Raw genomic sequence first — 19,669 nt, 5'->3', positions numbered from 1 at the left:
ATTTTGTCTGTTATGGACGGCTGCCTTAGAACTTAGAAGAGAAGGACACTGGTTTAGCTAGGGTCACTATGGTGATGAAATACCATGATCAAAAGCAATTTGGGGAGAAAAATATTTGTTATGTTTTTACAACATAGTCCATCATTAAAGGAAGTTAGGACAGGAACTCAAACAGAGCAGTTATCTTGGAGGCAGGAGCTGTTGCCGAGGCCATAGACGGTGCTGCTTACTGGCTTGCTCCTCATGATTTGTGCAGTTTACTTTCTTGTAGAGCCCAGGACCAGCAGCCGAAGGATGGCACTACCCTCATTGGGCTGGGCCCTCCCCCATCAATCACTAGTTCAGATGCCTGTAGACTTACCCATAGCCTGATCTTATGGAGACATTCTCTCAATTGAGGCTTCCTCTTCTCTGATGATTGTAGCTCGTCTCAACTTGACATAAAGCTAGCCAGCACAGACACTGTGCCTTATGTTCCTCTAGGGATCTGTGGTGGCCATTTGACTAGTTGTCAGTAGCCCTAGTCACTTCTCACCTATCCAACTTGATTACATCATACTCAGTTCTAAGCCTCTGAGTCATTACTTCAGTGTGTCAGATGCTGTCTTTGCAACTCTGCTTTTTAATCAGCCTCTGTTCTCACTGCAGCATATCTGAGCAGCCTGGAGTGTTCATCATGGTCCTTTCTACTACCAATGGAGAACTTGCTCATACATGCATGGGAATACTCATTAGAACAAGCAAGCAAACAAGAATCACATGTATTTGTATAATAGCTTATAAAACCTAGGTAGAATTATCTACCAAAGCTTACCATCATTTCATTGTATGATCTCATTGTTTGTGTGTGTCTGTGTGTGTGTGCGCATGTGCATGTGTGCATACCTGTATATAGCAGGAGGTCGGGAGGGTGGCGGGAATGCCTCAGTTCAGTGTCACACGCAGTTGTTTCACACAAGAGCTCTGAGAGACGGAGGCTGTTCTCTGGAGTGTAGACCTGTGAAGGTAGGGGACTCGGGGCTAGTAAAGACAGCAGTTGCTTTCATTGTCACATGTACTTCGTCCAGTGTACACTTATTCTCCTGTCAGGTCTATATTTCTTGTTGATTCTCTTCTTGTGCATTTTGAAAATGTCTAGAGTGTCTCACATTTTCCAACGATAGCACAAGTTTAACAATCATGCCTTTATAGTATTAAGAAAATTGACATGCCTATAAGAAAAACATGTTACAGAATGTTCCATACCAGAAATGAGTCTTAAAAATTGTGAGACTCTTATCTTAGATTTGATAAAATAATTGATTTTTAATAGCACTATGTATGAACTTCAAATGAAGTATTTTGTCAGGCGCAGTAAAGAGAATGTCTCAGTAACTGGTGTAGGTAAAGAAGGCATTTACTATCTTACTTGAGTTCTGGAGGGAGATTGGCTAATTCAGTGGTCCACCTGTCCTGAGCCATTTTCTTTCCAATCATCATGGTCAGAGATTATCGACATCAAGTGTAAGCATCATTTTACAGTGAGGCAGGAAAGAAGAGGAGCGGGGCCTTCTCCATCACACACTGTCATTTGGGCAGGAAGTCATTCCCTGCCATTCCAGTGGACTCTACCTTGTGCCCATGAGTTAGAGCTGGTGAGTACCCAGCCCTAAAGTCAGTTGCTGATAAGCAAATTAGATCCCAGATTGGCATAGGATACAGTAAGCTCATCCCTGCAATTGTAGGAGAGGGCAACTGTGTCTCAGCTATATTGAGTGTCAGATAGCAGATGTGCCTTGTCATCCAGATGGGTGGGTGATAAGTAGTAACAGTTATGTGAGGACATTTGTGTATCCTGAGTCACAGATATCTGTGGAAAAGTGTTAGTATATTGCCCTTTGAAAAAGAAACATTCATTTGAGAAGCACATGGCTCTGTAAGTACTGTTCTCATTGATGCAGGAGGTCTATTGGCTTTCAATCAGCAAACTGCTTACTGTACTTACGTGTCTTCAATATAGTCCTTGATGATTTTCTTCTGTTATTTAGCTCCAAAATGATTGTGTGTGTGTGTGTGTGTGTGTGTGTGTGTGTGTGACTTAAAAACAGATTTTTTTTCACTATGTAGCTCATGTCCTTGAACTCACTTTATAGTCCAGTCTGGCCTTGTACTGACAAGACATCCATTTGTCTCTGCCTCCCAAGTGCTGGAATTAAAGGCCTGTGCCACCATGCCCACTAAAATTATAGTATATAATTTTGATGGTAGTTTCTGATTGTTTTAAGTTAATTGGTGCTTCTTCTCGTAGGTGGATTCTCCACTGTCTTCCTGGTGCGGACTCACAGTGGGATCCGATGCGCACTGAAGCGAATGTATGTCAATAACACATCCGACCTCAACATTTGTAAAAGGGAAATCACAATTATGGTAAGTGAGAAAATTTTGTTTTAGAAAGTAGGATCTTTTGTAGCACGAAATATTAAAAAAGCAATCCATGCTAAGCCACCAGTGCACCGGCAGGCTGTTCTCATCTGGGGGAGACTCTGACCGGAGCTCCACAGTCTCTCCATCCATCTCGGTAAGTTCCCACTGGAGGGTGGCTGCCATGCCAGCCCCATGCTTCCAAATTCCCACAGCCTTTTAGGGTCCACTTCTTGCAAACCCATGCTTTGCCGCCATACCTGTCTCTCTGGAACCCAGCTGAGTCGCCATGTGAAGGAAAACACCACACAAACTTAGTTCAGAATCAACAGGTAACTCAATCATTGGGCATGGCAACTAGCATCCTAATTTTGTAAGCCATATTAAATATAAATCCTCCGATGGCCAATCCTGAGGAATCTGCCATCTAAACTGGGGAAGTCGTATTAGCTACATTTTGGCCTCCATTTGTCATCTCCCATCGTAAAGCCCTTATCTCTTCCTTTCCGGCTTCCTTTCTCCGAACTGGAAGTCCCACCTACTCCTCACCCAGTGATTGGTCTTCTGAAATCCTTATTCGTTAGGGAAAGGTTCTGCCACAATCCGTTTTTTTTTTTTTGTTGTTTTTTTGTTGTTGTTGTTTGTTTGTTTGCTTTTTATTTATATATACTTGAAAACCCTGAAAGATCATTCAGTTAAACTGTTCTGTGGGAATTGGCAGTTGATTGCGGCTGGCCACATGTGAGTCTAAATGCCCAGGTCACCCTTTCCTCGACTGCCCAGTGTAGGTGTGCAGCAGCCAGGGCAGGGCGCTTGCCTCGCCTTTTCAAACTCACTGTAATTGTGTGGTACTGGGAGGATAAAGCACTTTACAGAACGACACAATACATAACAAGCTCATCCACCCGACACTTTAAGAAATGCAGTCTTCTAGATCCCATGAGTCCTTCCCTGCTCAGCTGGTCTAGGTACTGCTTTTCTCATGAAGATGTGTTTTTCTCATGCACATCCTTAAGGTGGTGACAGTATTTGCTGGCCACACCTTCTACATTCATCTTGTATTTATTTATACACACAGACAACAACTTGTGTGTGTGTGTGTGTGTGTTTTTTGTTTGTTTGTTTGTTTTGTTTTGTTTCAACAAGCGTGATGTTACCTGGTTTTTCCCATATATTTTGCAGTGTAGGGCCAGTTGTTGGTCATTAAGGGAAGCTCTTACCAAATACTTGTACAGTACAAATATTTCAGTAGACTACTAAGAATGTCAGTGTTCTTGGAGCCTTCTGGTTCACACTTCCCTTCCTTCTCCTCCTCAGTCCTTATCTGTACACACCTGCACACACGTGTGCATTCTCTTATCTGTACACACCTGCACACACGTGTGCATTCTCTTATCTGTACACACCTGCACACACGTGTGCATTCTTTTAAGCTCGGATTCTGGTGATAGAGAATTAACTGACTTAGCGCATTCATAGTACAGTACAATCACCACCTCCATAGCTTCAATACCTTTTCATCACCCCTAAAAGAAAAGCCCTGCCCACTTTTCTGCTCATTTCATGGTCCCTTCATGCAGTCCCTAGAGAGCACCCTGTCTGTGTGGGACTTCTGCTTTGAATATTTCTCTGATGACTGGGGCTGTACAATGGGTTTTCTTTTTTTCTTACCTCAGTGCCTGTGAGGTTGGTAGACATCGTAGTGTTTCTCAGTACTTCATTCCCTTCCTGTCACCACATGATATTCTGTCAACGTCCCAGTTGATTTGGTTGTATACAAAAGCTGATAGGCGTCTGAGCTGCTTGTAGTGTTTTGGCTGCTGTGACGAGTGGCTGCTGCTGTGTGCATGTGTGTGACTAGCGGCTGCTGCTGTGTGCATGTGCATTCATGTCTGTGAGTAGTTTCTCACCTTGCCTTATATGCCTAGGTTCTTCTGTAAATGTTTGACGAGCAGCCAGACTTAGTGTACCAACTGAACTGCATTATGGTCTTCCCAGCAGTCCTCACGGACAGCCTTAGTCAATGCCAGTCCCACGTAGCTCACTCTAGGGGGATTTCCTTCTTTATATCAACCTCTTTATCAGCACTTACAAATAAGTGTATTTATGTGATCTGGATTTTTGAATTCCAGTTGTTTCTGTCTCTTAGTAGTTTCAAGACGATTAGGTTTTGAGACATTTTAAAGATAATAGCAAGCAGGGTGAGAAAGAATTGCTTCAAGATAATGAATGGGGAAGCCCGGATTGAGTTTTCTTTCTTTTTTTTTTTTTTCTTTTTTTTTTTTCAGATTGAGTTTTCTGACTGGGCCCAGATAATGCACTGCTCAGTCTAAATCTGTTTTTCCGTGACATTCCAGCCCGGATTTCCACCTATATTTTCCCCTGAGTTTAGCTGCCTGCTGGTTTATGTCCATCTCCTCAGCTTTCCCAGGCAAATCTCCATGCCACTCACTATTTCTCTGAATCCCCTCTCTTCCTGCCAGTGTCCCACCATCTGTTACCTGCCTCAGCTCATCTGCCATAGGCTTTTTTACTGACAGGTGATGCTTAAGAGATTTCTCTATAACTGAGTCATGCTCTTTTACTCAGTAGGGTTAGTATACTTCTGAGACAAGGAGAGGATACTAGCAGCAGCTCCAGTCAAGTCTTTGCCTTTAAACAAAGCATTGTGGGGTGATCATGCCTTTGCACTAGTGGTCTTCAACTGCTGTTTGACCACCTACCACCTACGTATGAGTTAACCTGTTTTGCATATAGTAGTTCTGACTATAAACTATTTTGCACAGTTGAAACCCGGTATAGTATTAGTGATGCAGTTGTAGGATGTTCATCCGTGTTAAGCAGCACTGATCCTGAGCGGTCTCCAGCCCTCTTTGTAGCCTCAGTGTGCTGCTGATCTCTTTGTACTAAAAGGAAACATTGTCAGACTTTTTTGTTATTTCCGTGAACACAGCACTAATAGTATCTATAATCTGTGAGTTCTTTCTCACAAGTGTTTTTTGGCCACTTGTTCCTGTTTTAGTTTAAGTGAAAAGTACATGGGCCCATGACTCCATGGAAGAGTTCTACGTAAATCACAATGTTTAGGAAAACCTTTAAAACTAGTTCATTAACATTAGAGCTTAATTCCTTTATTTTATTTTTATTTTATGTTGTATTTCATTTGGTTTTTCAAGACAGTGTTTCTCTGTGTAGCCTTGGCCGTCCTGGAACTCTCTCTGTAAAACAGGCTGGTTTGAACTCAGAGACCCACTACCTCTGCCTCCTAGCAATTCCTTTATTTTTTTCTAAGATAAATATTATTAGAATTCTAATACTTTATTCTTGAATTTCAGAGAACTATGTTATACACTTTGATAGATTAGTTCTAACTTACTTGTTTATTTTGTGTGGTTATGTGAGGCAGCATGAGTTGAGGCCAGGGCAGCTTATGGGGCTTGGTTTTGTCCTTCCACCATGTTGGTCCTGGGGATTGAACTCAGGTCCTAAGGCTTGGTGATCAGTGTCTCCACTGGCTGAGCCATGTCACCAGCCCTTGGTAGATTATTGCTTTTATTTCTTTCCTGGTTGAACGTATAAACAAATGATCATTGGTTATTCATCTTAGATAATGACTGTCACATATGTATTGAATTTTTGATGAAGCCATAAAAATCACTGACTGAAATACTGTATTTTCATACCTTATTCCTGCTTTTAGAAATTTATTAAATTGACTTATTTAGACTTAAAATTGTTACTCTTAGAAGTTTAAGATTTATATTTTCTAATTTTAAAGATTTTATTTCTTTTTCACAGAAAGAGCTATCTGGCCACAAAAATATTGTTGGTTATTTGGACTGTGCTGTCAATTCAATTAGTGATAATGTATGGGAAGTGCTTATCTTAATGGAATATTGTAGAGGTAAGTATCTGTCTCCACTTGTAGTGTGCTAAAAAGAACATTCCTTCCATGGAGCATGAGGTCCAAGGGTTTCTCCCAGGGACGCTGCTACCTTGTTCTAGATGCTTTATTGCAATTTAAGCTTTAATGACTTAATTACGCATGCTGTTAAAACTTATTTAAAATCTAATGATAATTTATAATTATGACAAGAGCCTGCACATGGAGAATTAAATAAAGTGATAATTGGGTTCAAAACAAGAAACCTAAGCTAGTGAAGTTGTCTATAATTCTTTTGTAATCTAGCCAAGAATTAGCATTGTAAGATGTACTGTAAACATATTAAATATATTACATTTAGGCAGCACATGCTAGTTTTCTTAATGTGAGTGTGGGTGTCCCTGTAGGAGATTTAAAAATATATATTATTATATTTCTTTATTTGTGTGCATATGTGTGCTTGAGTTTGTGAATGAAGACACACACAAACAACAGTGTCCATGTGTAGGTCACAGGCCCACTTGCGAGAGTAGTTCTCTCCTTCCATCATGTGGGTCTTGGAGCTCATCCTCAGTTCCTCAGGCTGGGTAGCAAGTGCCTTTTACCAACCCCACTCCCAGCCATAGTGCTTACACTGTGCCGCCTTTTGAGACAGGGCATCTCACTTGGATCTGGAGCTCAGTAAGTAGGCTGGGCCGTGAGCCCCAAGCTCCATCTTCTGTTTCGACCTCTCCAGCACTGGGATTATAGGTACCTTCGGCCACACCTATTTTCTTTCGTGTGCTCTGGGATCCAGCTGAGGTCTGCATGCTTAAATGCAAGCACTGTACCTACTGAGTTGTCTCCTCAGTCTCCACTGAGTTTTCTTTGTGAGATAGAATTTTATATAGTCCAGGCTGCCCACTGGACTCCTGATTCTCCTTTTGAGTTCTTTCGAGTTATAGAGCCTGCATTTTTAAAAAAGTGATATTTAAATTTTTATTTTATGGGCATTGATGTTTTGTCTGTGTGTATGTCTGTGATATATATATATATATATATATATATATATATATATATATATATATATATAAATTTTTTTTTTCCCTGTGTGAGGGAATTGAATCCCCTGGAGCTGGAGCTACAGACAGTTGTGAACTGCCTTGAGGGTCCTGTGAATTTAATCTGGGTCTTTTGGAAAAGCAACCAGTGCTCTTAACCACTGAGCCTTCTCTCCAACCTCATAGAACCTACATTTTAATACATAATCTTAATGTTTTTTATTCATTTGTGTCAGAAAATAGGAAACCACATTGATTTAGACCGAGCATAGTATTTAAAATAAATGTTTACTTGCACAGCTGCCTCAATAGCAGTAACATAAAAAGCTACCCCTGACTCCTATCCTTCATGTGTGGGGAATAGGGGGGCTCTCATAATAAATTGGCTACAAACATAGTGTCACTCACTTGGTTTCTGAAAAGAAATATTTACCTGATGTTTGAGTCAGCAAGGTTTGCTTCATAGAAATTTTAAAATAAAAAATGATTTCTGTAGGGGCTGGAGAGAGAGCTTAGTGGTTGAGAGCACTGACTGGGCTTGCAGAGGACACAGGTTCAGGTCCCAGCCACCTATGTGCTGTCTGATAACTCACCGCCTGTAGCTCCAGGTTCAGGGGCTCTAACTCCCTCTTAGGGCCTTCATAGGCACCAGGAATAATACATGTGGTGCATATATGCATATATGTGTGTGTGTGTGTGTGTGTGTATACATTATATATATAATGTGTATGGCTCAAAAAACCCAATAGCTACTGTGGTGCCACATACCTTTAATTCTTACACTAGGGAGGCAGAGGCAGGTGAGTATCTGAGTCTGAGAGCACCTGGTATAGAGAGTTCTAGGTCAGTCAGGGCTACGTAGACTCTCACTAAACAAAGGAAAACAAAACAAACAACAGCAGCAGCAGGAACAGCAGCAGGAAAAAAAAACCCAGTGTCTAATAATAGTTCTGTTGAGCCATGGGTTGCATGAGCTGTCTCCTGATGCCCTCCCTCCTGAGGGTCAGTCACTTTTAGACACATAGATAGATGTTCCTTCTCAGGCTCTTCTCTGTATTTCCGTGGCATCTTGTAAGTGGGAACGTGAAAGACTTTTGACAGGTAGGGTAGTGTGGATCCTGGTAGGAGCAGGCTCTCATGAGAAAAACTGCCAGTGCTCTCTCTGGCTTCCTGTCATTGTCTCCAAGGCAAGGTATGGATTTACTCCCAGTGCTGCACATGCTTGCTTTTGGACTAAGTCAGCGCTTTTATTATTTTGTTTACTATTCAGGGTAACATGGATAGTATAATTACATTTCCTTCTTGTATAGTTGATCTTCTTGGAGTTAATAATTGCCCAAATTTTCACTTGCCTAATTTCTTCAGGTATATTATTAACTTAGCCCATCTTCCTCAGTAGAAATTCAAGTCTCTGCAGGAAGCTGAAACGTTGTAACATTGTGTGAGTTTTATTTTCCCCTTTCTTGGAACTGCTCTTTGGAGAGACTTAGGTTCACCTGTTTAATTTGAAGCAGGATTTTGCTGTCCCTCGGGAAATTTTTATTTTTGCCCTCGTAGACTCCTCCCTCCTTGTTAGGTGTTGAACACACTCTGAGTGTGCTGCCTCTGAGTGGAGTCTCCAGTCTCTTGGGCTAACTAGTTTTTTTCTTAACTTTTTGATAAGTTTGTGGGTGGAGATGGCTTGGTAATCTTGAGTTTGTAAGCATGTCTTTACTTTCCCTTTCAAGTACTGACCAGCTTTGACACTATTTAGCTTCTGAAGTCAGCGGAGGTTGAGGAGGGGGATGGCCATAGATGAACATGTCTATATTTTGTGCCACATCTGATCGTCAGTTTGGATAGCTAACAGAAGTAGCTGCAGAACTTTGACAGCTTGCTCTGTTTTCTCTCCGCTGTCATGTGCTCATTCATTTGTGTGTGTGACTGACTTTCTGCACAAGAGATGATCAGGCAGCTTTCTGGTACCTCATTGTTTTGAAGTATGTCTACTTCATGCATTCTTTTTGTAGGACACCCTGCTTTTTCTCTTGCATGCTTGTGTTCTCATTTAAAATGGATATTTGTCTTCCTGCGGTGATTGGTCATTTGATTATCTTTTCATTTCTTAACTTTTTAAATTTCTGCTTCATTTGGAAGCTTTCTTAAGTGTGTTTCAGGTTTTCTATAGAATTTTGTACATTTGCTCAATTATTTTAATTTTTAGTAATTCTTTCTTATTCTTTCATGTATTTTTACAGTTGCTCTGGTTTTATTTTTAAGCTTTTTTTCAATTAAAAAATTCCATATTTAAAATATGTTTTCCCTTTGTTCTACCGTTCCTCAGATTCCTCTGCTTTGTTACTCTGTTGTGTCTTGTGTGGGAAGTTTGCTGTGTGTATCACAGATCATAGTGTATCCTCTGTGTTGGCAGTTTTATCTTAAAAGGAGGAATGCAGAGTCCTGAGCTGAATACTGATAGTTTGTTTTCTCATGTGAATCTCCCATGGGGGGGGGGGAGTACTTTGGAGGAGCAGGGGATAGGAGAGTGAATTCTCTTCCTTTGCTTCTTTTATGGCAGTCACTTGTATGTTAAGATGAGGCACACTGGCTGTGTAGGGAAGGGAGAAGAAAGGGTTATGTAGCCAGTACACGGAGTGCTCAATGCTTACAGACATCTGGGCCATGCAGTTACCTTTGCTTCTAAATTCATGGTTTGGTTCTACTTGCTAGTTTACAGTTAAAGCAGGGTTCTCAACCTGTGGGCCTGGTCCCCTTTAGGTTTTGAACAACCTTTTTTATAGGGGTCACATATCAGATATCCTGCTCATCAAATATTTATATTATGATTCATAACAGTAGCAAACTTACAGTAATGAAGTAGCAATGAAAATAATTTTATAGTTGTGGGTCAGTGCCACATGAGGGGCTGTTAAAGAGCTCTAGTATCAGGGAAGCTGAGAACCACTGACTTCAAGAGATAATGTGTTTTGCAGACTTCTGGACCTCACTAGTCATTTGAGTATATTTCTATTGAATAACTTAGGAACAAATTATGGCATTGTGTGGTTTTGGAAGATGCTTTGTATTAACTTCTGTAAGTTGTATCTGTAGTAGCCTTTGCTTAATAACAAAACACTTGAGGATTCAGTAGCATAAAGCAGCAGTTGTTAACTACAGCTTATACATCTGCTAGTCAGCAGCTGTGGGTGGAGCCTGGCAGTGGGTAGAGCCTGGCAGGGTGGTGTTGCTGACTTCATCAAAGCTTGTTCACGTGTCAGGTAGCTATGACTAATTAGGGTAGTTCTACTTCATGTCTTTCATGCTCTTGTTGGCTCTAGTAGGTTCTCCTGGGGTGGATTTTCCCAAAGAGATAGAAAGAGCAGATGCTCACAGAAGCACCTAAGCTCTCTCCCTTTCTCAGTTGTGTGTGTGTGTGTGTGTGTGTGTGTGTGTCTGTGTAAGAGAGGGCTAAGATGATACTTAGGACTGAACAGGCAATTGGCACATGTTCTGAAATCTTTGATAGTTAAGAGTCTCTGCAGTACCTTGTGCCATTGTAAGAAAAAGAAGCTTCTCCGACCAAGGTTGAGAAGAGCACTGTATTTATGTCTGAGCATAAATGTTTAAAAGGTAGTTTGAGGGCTGGAGAGATGGCTCAGAGGTTAAGAGCAATGGCTGCCCTTCCAGAGGACTTGAATTCAATTCCTAGCAACAACATGGTGGCTCACAACCATCTGTAATGAGATCCAGTGCCCTCTTCTGACCTGCAGGCATACATGCAGGCAGAAGGCTGTATACATAATACATTTTTTTTTTTTAAAGGCTGTTTGATAACATGCTCACTTAGCAGGAAACACTGGTAGCATCCTCCTCACCTGGGTCTGTGATCTCCCCAGCTATGAGCCTTTGACTGGGTTTATAGTACCAAGAATGTGGTTGTGTGGCAGCTCATGCTGGTCGGATATGCTGAAGAGGCTGAGGTGAGGAGGATCAGGAGCTTAAGGTCAGCCTGGCAGTAACAGGTGTGAATTCCTTCCTGCAGAAGGAGAATCCAATCAGACGCAGTTAGTTACCTCTAACAGTCAGGTTGCTGTCGCACCAGGCAGTAGATCTTGTCCAGCAGGTCCACAGCATGCATGATCCATAGCTGGGCAAGGTTACTGATTATTTTTCTCCCAGTCCTATTATTTCTTAGTAGGAATAAAGCATTAGTGGCTTAATTCATGCGATCCCTTCATCAATATCAAATATCAAGGTGATATTTTAAAACGTCAGATTGATAGTTCTTTTTGGCTTTTGAGATAAAAATATGAAATGCAGCTGTCAGTGTCGGACTTGTCAGGCATGCCTCACCTTTCTTCTGTGCTTTGTTGGTTGTATTGGCAACTAGCCCCTTAAGAGGTATTTGTTGTCAGGAGATGTTTTACACAAAACTCATCATTACCCATGTGGTCTCCTGAATCTTTGCCCTGTTAGTTTGTCATCATTCCTCTGTGTCCGCATGACTCACTGAGATAAGAAAAGCCTCTGTTGTTCTAGTCTCCCCCTTCCCATCCTTGTTCCAACCTAAATTCAAATTTTCCAGGTGAGCTCTCACATATTCTTCCTATGCAATGGTATAAATTATAATCATATATTTGTGTCATTATTTTTCTCTTGAAACACTATATATCACATTTTTGTGGTAATAGAAACCTTATTTTCATTTCTCACACTTTATCCAATACAAAACAGTGTTTAGTCATAAGGAAACCTGCAATTTCAGAAGTAGCTTAATGTTAAAAATATGGGAAATAGTTTTAGGAAGATACTGTCTTTTCTCATGTTCTGATCTCAGAGACACCCACTGTAGGGAAGTATGTCAGTGAACCAGTGCAGTAGTGCAAGGAGCTCTGTGAGCACTAGACACTGAACCAGTGCAGTAGTGTAAAAAGCTGTGAGCACTAGACACTGAACCAATGCAGTAGTGCAAGGAGCTCTGTGAGCACTAGACACTGAACCAGTGCAGTAGTGCAAGGAGCTCTGTGAGCACTAGACACTGAACCAGTGCAGTAGTGTAAAAAGCTGTGAGCACTAGACACTGAACCAATGCAGTAGTGTAAGGAGCCCCGTGAGCGTTAAACTCATAGCTCGTGCTAGAAAGGCGTTTCTGGGTGTTGACTTTGGAGTGTGTCCTCAGAGTTACTTCCTGTTTAGCTGGGCAGGTTGTGAACCAGATGAACAAGAAGCTGCAGACAGGCTTTACCGAGTCAGAAGTCCTACAAATCTTCTGTGACACCTGTGAAGCTGTTGCACGATTGCATCAATGTAAGACTCCCATAATCCACCGGGATCTGAAGGTAAGAACTGGGCAACACTTGTTCTACACTTTGAATTTAGAACGTCCTTTCTTTCTCTCCCTGCTCCTGTCCCCTCCCTAACATGTGTAGCTTGCTTACACATTATGCCTGGTGTTTATTTTCTAACCTCTCTCACTAGAATCTAAGGTTCGTGGGGGCCTTTCATATTGGTTTGTTTTTGTGTGTGATAGATGCATGTTCTTGAACTGTGCATGGCATATAGCAGAGGTTCACTAATTGTTTAGTAAATAAATAAGTGAATGCCTGTTTTGAATGATTAAATACAATTTTATATCTTATAATAAACAAAAATAAAATGTTATTTAGAACATAGGTTGTTGATGGTCATGAAAGAAAATAAACTTTATTAGCATTCTAGTAATATAAATAAGAATAAAAACAAAAGACATTGCCAGTGTAAGAGTAATTTCTTTGCTTCCTAGCATGTTTCAGACCGTGTTCCCATGTCATAACTATTATCTTCCCTGTGTTTTCTGGGTAAGAGAACCAGAGTAGGAGCAGTTAAGCAAATGGTGCAATGATGTAAACACTGGTAAGCAGCAGCTGGTTCCCTCTGAACCTGTGGTGTAGTATTCAAGACACTGGCATATTCACAGTTTATTTTAGTTCTTTTAACTATGATTTTGAAATGAATGAGTAAATTTAAGATTATGTTTTTCACAGTAGGAATTTTAAATAAAAATGATGGTATAGGCTGAATCAGAAAAATCTACATTTGAAAATGCCACTTTCTTAAACCTTTTGAGACTTGATATAGTAGTGCTATGACCTGACCACATGCTTCAGGTTGCAGTTAGAATATTCTATAAAGTTGTCAGACATAATGTATACAGTGGATATGAAATATCAGTGAATTTTGTCTTATTCTCAAATCTTGCCCCCAATATAAAAAAAAATTCCAAACCATTGGCATGTCTGGTTTCAAGCAGTTTGTATGTGAATATTCAAGCTAAAGAAGTTAGTCAGAAATACATTTTCAATTTTTTTCCTCTACTCCTTGTCTGAAGGTGGGCTGATGCCTAGGGATGAAGAAAAATGGAGATACACTCAAAGAGGGTCTTGACAGCTCCCAGTTGTCCTTCAGAGAGGGAATTCAGGAGGTTAGGGTTGAGCAGGTTTATAAACCCTTTTGGCCTCCTGAGTTCTGGGGTCATCAGGGATGTGTCACTGCCTGCTCTGATCCATCTGTCTTTGGCTTAGGTGTCCTTTGTCTGTATGACATGTGTATGTGTGTTTATCTATGTGTGTATATACATGTGTACATGTATACATGTGTAGGTGTATGTGTTGCATATATGTGTACCTAGCACCTGATCCCAACAGGTTAAACAGACAACTTTAACTTTGAAAATAGTAATCATTGGTTTTCTTTTCTTAAGGTAGAAAATATTTTGCTAAATGATGCTGGAAATTATGTGCTTTGTGACTTTGGCAGTGCCACTAATAAATTTCTCAATCCTCAAAAAGATGGAGTTAATGTGGTAGAAGAAGAAATTAAAAAGTAAGTTTTTATCTTTATTTTCATTTTGTCTCAGATATTTTGATTAACTTGAGTCTGTAGATAGCTACATTAATACAAATTTTATATTAACCCATTTGTAGATTTCTTTAAAATGAAAATGATTAATATATGACTAGATAGTATAATAGACAGTCGATAAATATCATGACTGATTATTTTTGTCAGTGTGGTAAAATTAATAATGAAACACGTAGAATGAGCTATAGTTGCTAATAGAACCATTAAGAGAAATTTAAGCGATTTAAATAGATTTATTGTGGTATGAGTTTGAATGTTTTGCATGTGTGTATGTATGTAATACTTGTGGAGGTCAGAAGGGGGCATTGGATTCCCTGGAACTGGACTTATAGATGGTTGTGAGCCACCATGGTGGTTCTGCGAACTGAACCCTGGTCTTCTGCAAGAGCAAGAAGCATTCTTAACCACTAAGCCACCTGTCCATTTCCTTGAGTGACTTTTGAGTTCAGCATGGTCTTTGTCTTTACTGAAATGGGGCAGTGGGTGCTTTTGAAAATGTAATTGCTTGAAACATGTTAGCTGTTGTTAAGAATGGGAGTGTCACATGTACTAAAACCTATAGGAAAATGTAAATGCTGAGACTGTATGAAGTCATCTTGCTTTCAGGGATATAGGGCAAAGCTTTCTGGAAAAATACTGTACATGCTTTATGTTTCTACAGCCTGCATTTTCAGTAGTTGCCAGGGTACTTGTAAGACTTATAACTCTTTTGTTTTTTAGCTTTAGAAAATGGAACAGACTGTCTTAGAGCACTTCCTGAAGTGACACAGTTGACAGCAGTCTGTCAGAGTAGGGTCTTCTCAGTCTCCTTCACCATAGGTTCTCAGTTACTTGAGGAGCTGCTCAGAGAGCTGATGTCTGACCACTTGTATAATGCAGTTACATAGGCAATATATAATAGTTATCTATATTATAGACTATGTATTTCTACTCAGAAAACAGCTTAGAAATGACTTATTAGGTTCTGTAAGAACAGTCCCTCAGTAAACATAGGTACACACCCCGTAGAACACAAGGATAGGAACATTATATCTTGGCTTCTTGGGATTCATGTAATTAAAACATCTTGTGGATTAGTATTTCTGGTGGCTGCTTGAAGACTCAAGTATCTCTGATGGGCTAGATGTTTAATTTGTTGCATTGTGGGATATAGTTTAGGCTCAGTTAAATTTTTATGATGATTGGAATATAGTGTGGTAAGCTCATTGAGAGTTCACATCCTTTGTGGCTCAGTTTAAGAGCTGATGGTCTGATTCCTGAGTTCCTAAGCACTTATTCAGTGCCAGCTCTATTTTTGGTTCTTGGATATAATGATAAAAGTTCTGTCATTATGTTCTGGTCCCTCTGCAGTAATAGATTCAGATGTCTCAAATGAAAGAGTAATTTGGAAAAAGTAAGATGTTAGAATGTTGTGATGAGATTCTCTTGTAAAAGAAAGTGTATAAACACTAAAAAAGAATTTTGCTGGGATAGAGGTTGTCTATTCATACTCTTATGATTTCTGCTATGAGATTTGATTACTACTTGATTAAAAATTTCTGTTCCTAGTAGATGTAGGGTTTTTATTATGAATATTGATTTATAGTGTCTTTCAATTTCAAAGAACTTAGGTTGGTATTCATATTAGAATTGGACATAATGTGTATAATTGAGTAAATAATTCTCTTTTAAGAGAATTATTAAAACTCAGAACATTTACTACTGTGTGAGACTGGGTACACTAATATCTATAAACCAAACTCCTTGGGAAAGAGATGAAGTAAAATTTTGAGAATGCAGTTTTACTTTTAATACATGAAGATACTTTGATAAGGAGGCTGTTAGAGTTAACTGAATTATTTCATATAAATCAACAGAAATTATTTCCAGTAGATTAAATGACAATAGATTGTCATTTAAGTTTTTATTAATAAAGAAAATTCAGCTTTTATATAATTAGAGGTAATACTGCAGTTGCTGAATAAAAGTGTCTATGGATACTTTGTTTTATTTAATTCTTGATAGATTTTAAAAAGAGTATCATTTCTATGTATTTCTGAATCCAAAAAGCCTTTTAGGTTGTGTTTTAGAGAAGCCTATCTTACCTGTCTTTTAGTTTTTAAATGTATCTCCTTTGTTTAATTCCTGTTGCCAGATACACAACTCTGTCATATAGAGCCCCAGAAATGATCAACCTCTATGGAGGGAAACAAATCACCACCAAGGCTGATATCTGGGTAAGGTTCAAGGCTGTGCTTGGTTGTAGCTGAGGCTGAGTAGAGCTGCCTTCTGTGCTTCTGCCTCCCAGAGGCGTTCTTTCCTGCAGTCAGGAACATCTTACTAAGGAGAATGCTGGGTTGCTTCATCTTCTAAGGCAAGAGATGGGATGCCCTTGTTGAAGAGAGGGAGTACTTGTAGGTAATGTGGCTGCCACCACAGCCATTTGTTTAGGGCTTAGATTATAGGTGAGTGCTCACCCTTTTCAGTTTCGAATGAGTGGAATTTTGGCTGATGTCAATATAGAAAATCTGGATGAAATCATTAAGCAATTATACTATAAGTTTCTGGAATATTTTATGATTTTTTTTTAATGGAAACTAACACAAGTAAACTTTCTCTAATTCTAAACATGTCAGTAACTACTTTTTATTGAAGGTCCTGATTTAGTATATATTTATCTGGATTTAATTATACCAATAGTTAGTGTTAATGTATGGAAAAAGCCTGTTTAGAATCTCACATCTCTTTCAAACTTGTATGTAAAATACATTTTGGATTGTATTTACTAGTCTAAGAAACTATCTTAAATTCTGAATGCATTAAACAATAATTGTTAGTTGCATTTGCACGAGCATATTATCAGAGTACATTTAAAAAATAGTTGTAGAACTTACAAAAGAAATGAGGTAGTTTTGTTTTTTAAATTTAATTTAAAAATATCTATTTTGCGTGTAAGGTCACGTGTCACAGCATGTGCGTGGAGGACACAGGACAACTTTTAGAGGTTTGTTTTCTCCTTAGAACTTGTGGATTCCAACTCAGGTGTCCAGGGTTAGCAGTGAGAGCTTCCCTGTCTGAGTGACTTTGCCAACTCCACGTGTGTAAGTGGAAGCCAGTGACTGTCTGCTTGCTGGCTCTCCTAGCCTGCTCCCTCCTGGAGTTTGGGAAGCCACAGAGAACCAAGAAAGAGATGGAGATCTTTGGGGTCTTCTCATCTGTTTATTGCAGTACATTTATGTATTCATTCATTCATTCATTTTTTTGATTCTTAAGGTAGTTGAGTTTTAAGCTTTGTAAGATTAAACCAAATTAGAAGAAAATTTGTTTTAATTATTTTGACATTGTGCCAGTCTCTGATTCATTAAATTTCCCATCCTTGACATTAACATTGGATTGATGTGATAACTTATAGAAATGATGATTATGTGTAATGCAGAGCACAGAATTAGTTGGATATTAATCTATAAAGTGAAATTGTTACAGGAAGTGATTGTAGACATCTTCTCTGGCCTAACTCTGTGACTCCTTTCAGTTCCACAGTACCCGAGCTATTTCAGCAGCTGCAGAACTCAGCTTTACTACTTTGAAACCAATGGGTGTTTTTTTTTCCTGAAGCACGAAGTTATTATCTAGTATCTTATTGCAAAATGTAGGATTGTTCTTCATTTGTCACTTTTAAAATAAGATTTAGTATATGGGTAAATAAGCACATAAAGATTGACAAGAATAAAAGAGTCAACATAGTGACTGTTTCCATGTCCATGACGAGTGTCTGAGGCTTGTTGCACGCAGCGCAAATGGAACAGAAAACCCGTACATTTCAGGTGTGAGTCTGTTCACTTTGATCAAAACTTATTTGCTGATTCTGATTCAAGAAAATATGTCAATTAAAAGAATTACGGTGTTCAGGTGAAGTAGTCACATAACATATTTTGGCAAAAATGTTTTTCCCTTGAGAGTTTCTCTTATTCTGACATCTAGGATGCTGAATAGAAATGCTACGTTAGCTTTCCATGCAGAACATTGAACATGATGATGGCCTTCAAAACCAGCCTTCTTGGTCCTTCTTGTTTCTTACAAAATTCGCATTGTGTCAAGTGACTAAAGATGAATTTACTGTGTTTATACAATGCAAAGTATTTCACGCTTTTTTTCTACCATTCCTTTTTGTGGTGGAGGGCATGTGCTAGGAAGCACGGCACATCTGAACTGCATCCCAAGAGCCCACAGCCTCCTTTTAAAGTAAGCTGGCATTATGTGTGGACTCTCACATTTAATCTAAACTAAGAAAAATGTCCAAGATTTGATTGGCAGGGTAAAATTGGTGGAAATGCTGGTCTTGAAGGTCATCAGGATGGTGGAAAGATCTAATTTAATGCAACTATTATGCCTTCACTAGTATTTTTACAGCCGTTGAATGTGACTCTTATGTTCAGTTTCTTGTGGTAACTTCCCCATAGAAAAACAGCCATCATTACCATTTTTAACCATATCAACTGGGTATTTCTAGTGTTAGTGTCATTGCGATTTTAGCAACCATATAATAGCATATAGATTTTCAAGTAAAGGATTGGAATTTCTAGAGCTTTTAATTTTCTTTACTACAAGAGTGTTATAATTGAAAATATTTTAAAATTAGTATTGTACGTACAAAGGTTTCTGTATAATAGAGTCTTCATAGACATTATAAAAATACTTGTTAGTTGTAGATGGTGAAATAGATATACAGGAAAATGTAACAACAGAAGCTATCTGCTAATTAGGTAGCGTCAGCTGTAACGCTGACGCAGCTGTGTGCTAACTGCTGGACAACTTATTTAGAATTCGAAATGCCCCTTACCCTTGTGGCCTCAAGTGTTATTTTTTGACAAAGTGATAATTTTGTGAACAAGAAATCCTTTTTTCTTTCTTTTTTTAAAAAATTGTGTCACAGGTTTGAACTGTGGTAGCTGTAAATGTACTATGCTTATGTTTTAGAAAACAAATTTACTTTAGAACATCTTACCTTCATACCAGTAGACTGACTATCGATGCTGTGAGCTTTATTTTATAAACTCATAACTTTAGCAGACAGAGCCTTTCTTTTTGATGCTACAGTTTGGTATAGAAAAATGTTTAGTATTATATATAGAAGCAGAATTAATTTTAAAGATTGTGTGTGTGTGTGTGTGTGTGTGTGTGTGTTTGTGTGTGTGCGCGCGCGTGTGCATGTGCACCATGTGTGTGCTAGTGCCTCTGGAGACCAGACAAATTATGAAACTTCTGGAGCTGGAGTTAAAGGTGGTTGTGAACTTCTGACATGGGTGCTGGGAACTGAACTCTGGTCTTCTGCAAGAGCAGCACATGTGAATTGTTGAATGATTTCTCCAGCCCCAGAGAGTTAATTTTTTAATTACATCTAACTTATTTTTTGATGGTGTGTATGTATGGAGGCTAAAGAACAATTTGAAGTCCCCTCTTTTTCCACCACGAGTCCTGGGCATCATAC

At 39.2% G+C, this 19,669-nt stretch overlaps 1 protein-coding gene across 5 annotated transcripts in view; it reads left to right on the top strand.

Annotated features, from left to right (window-relative positions):
* Nucleotides 1-19,669, top strand: part of Bmp2k (BMP2 inducible kinase) — a 108,757-nt gene that overhangs the window by 28,735 nt on the left and 60,353 nt on the right. For all 5 annotated transcript variants that reach the window (XM_076926444.1, XM_076926441.1, XM_076926443.1 and 2 more), the window contains exons 2-6: nt 2,288-2,406; nt 6,199-6,304; nt 12,499-12,641; nt 14,042-14,163; nt 16,337-16,418. In XM_076926444.1, coding sequence (XP_076782559.1) covers nt 2,288-2,406; nt 6,199-6,304; nt 12,499-12,641; nt 14,042-14,163; nt 16,337-16,418 — 572 coding nt within the window. The remainder of the gene's footprint in view (nt 1-2,287; nt 2,407-6,198; nt 6,305-12,498; nt 12,642-14,041; nt 14,164-16,336; nt 16,419-19,669) is intronic.

The sequence above is a fragment of the Arvicanthis niloticus genome, chromosome 27, assembly GCF_011762505.2.
Source record: "Arvicanthis niloticus isolate mArvNil1 chromosome 27, mArvNil1.pat.X, whole genome shotgun sequence".
NCBI classification, from domain to species: domain Eukaryota; kingdom Metazoa; phylum Chordata; class Mammalia; order Rodentia; family Muridae; genus Arvicanthis; species Arvicanthis niloticus.
The sequence above is the reverse complement of the archived record's forward strand: the minus strand, read 5'-3'. Positions and strand labels throughout refer to the sequence as shown.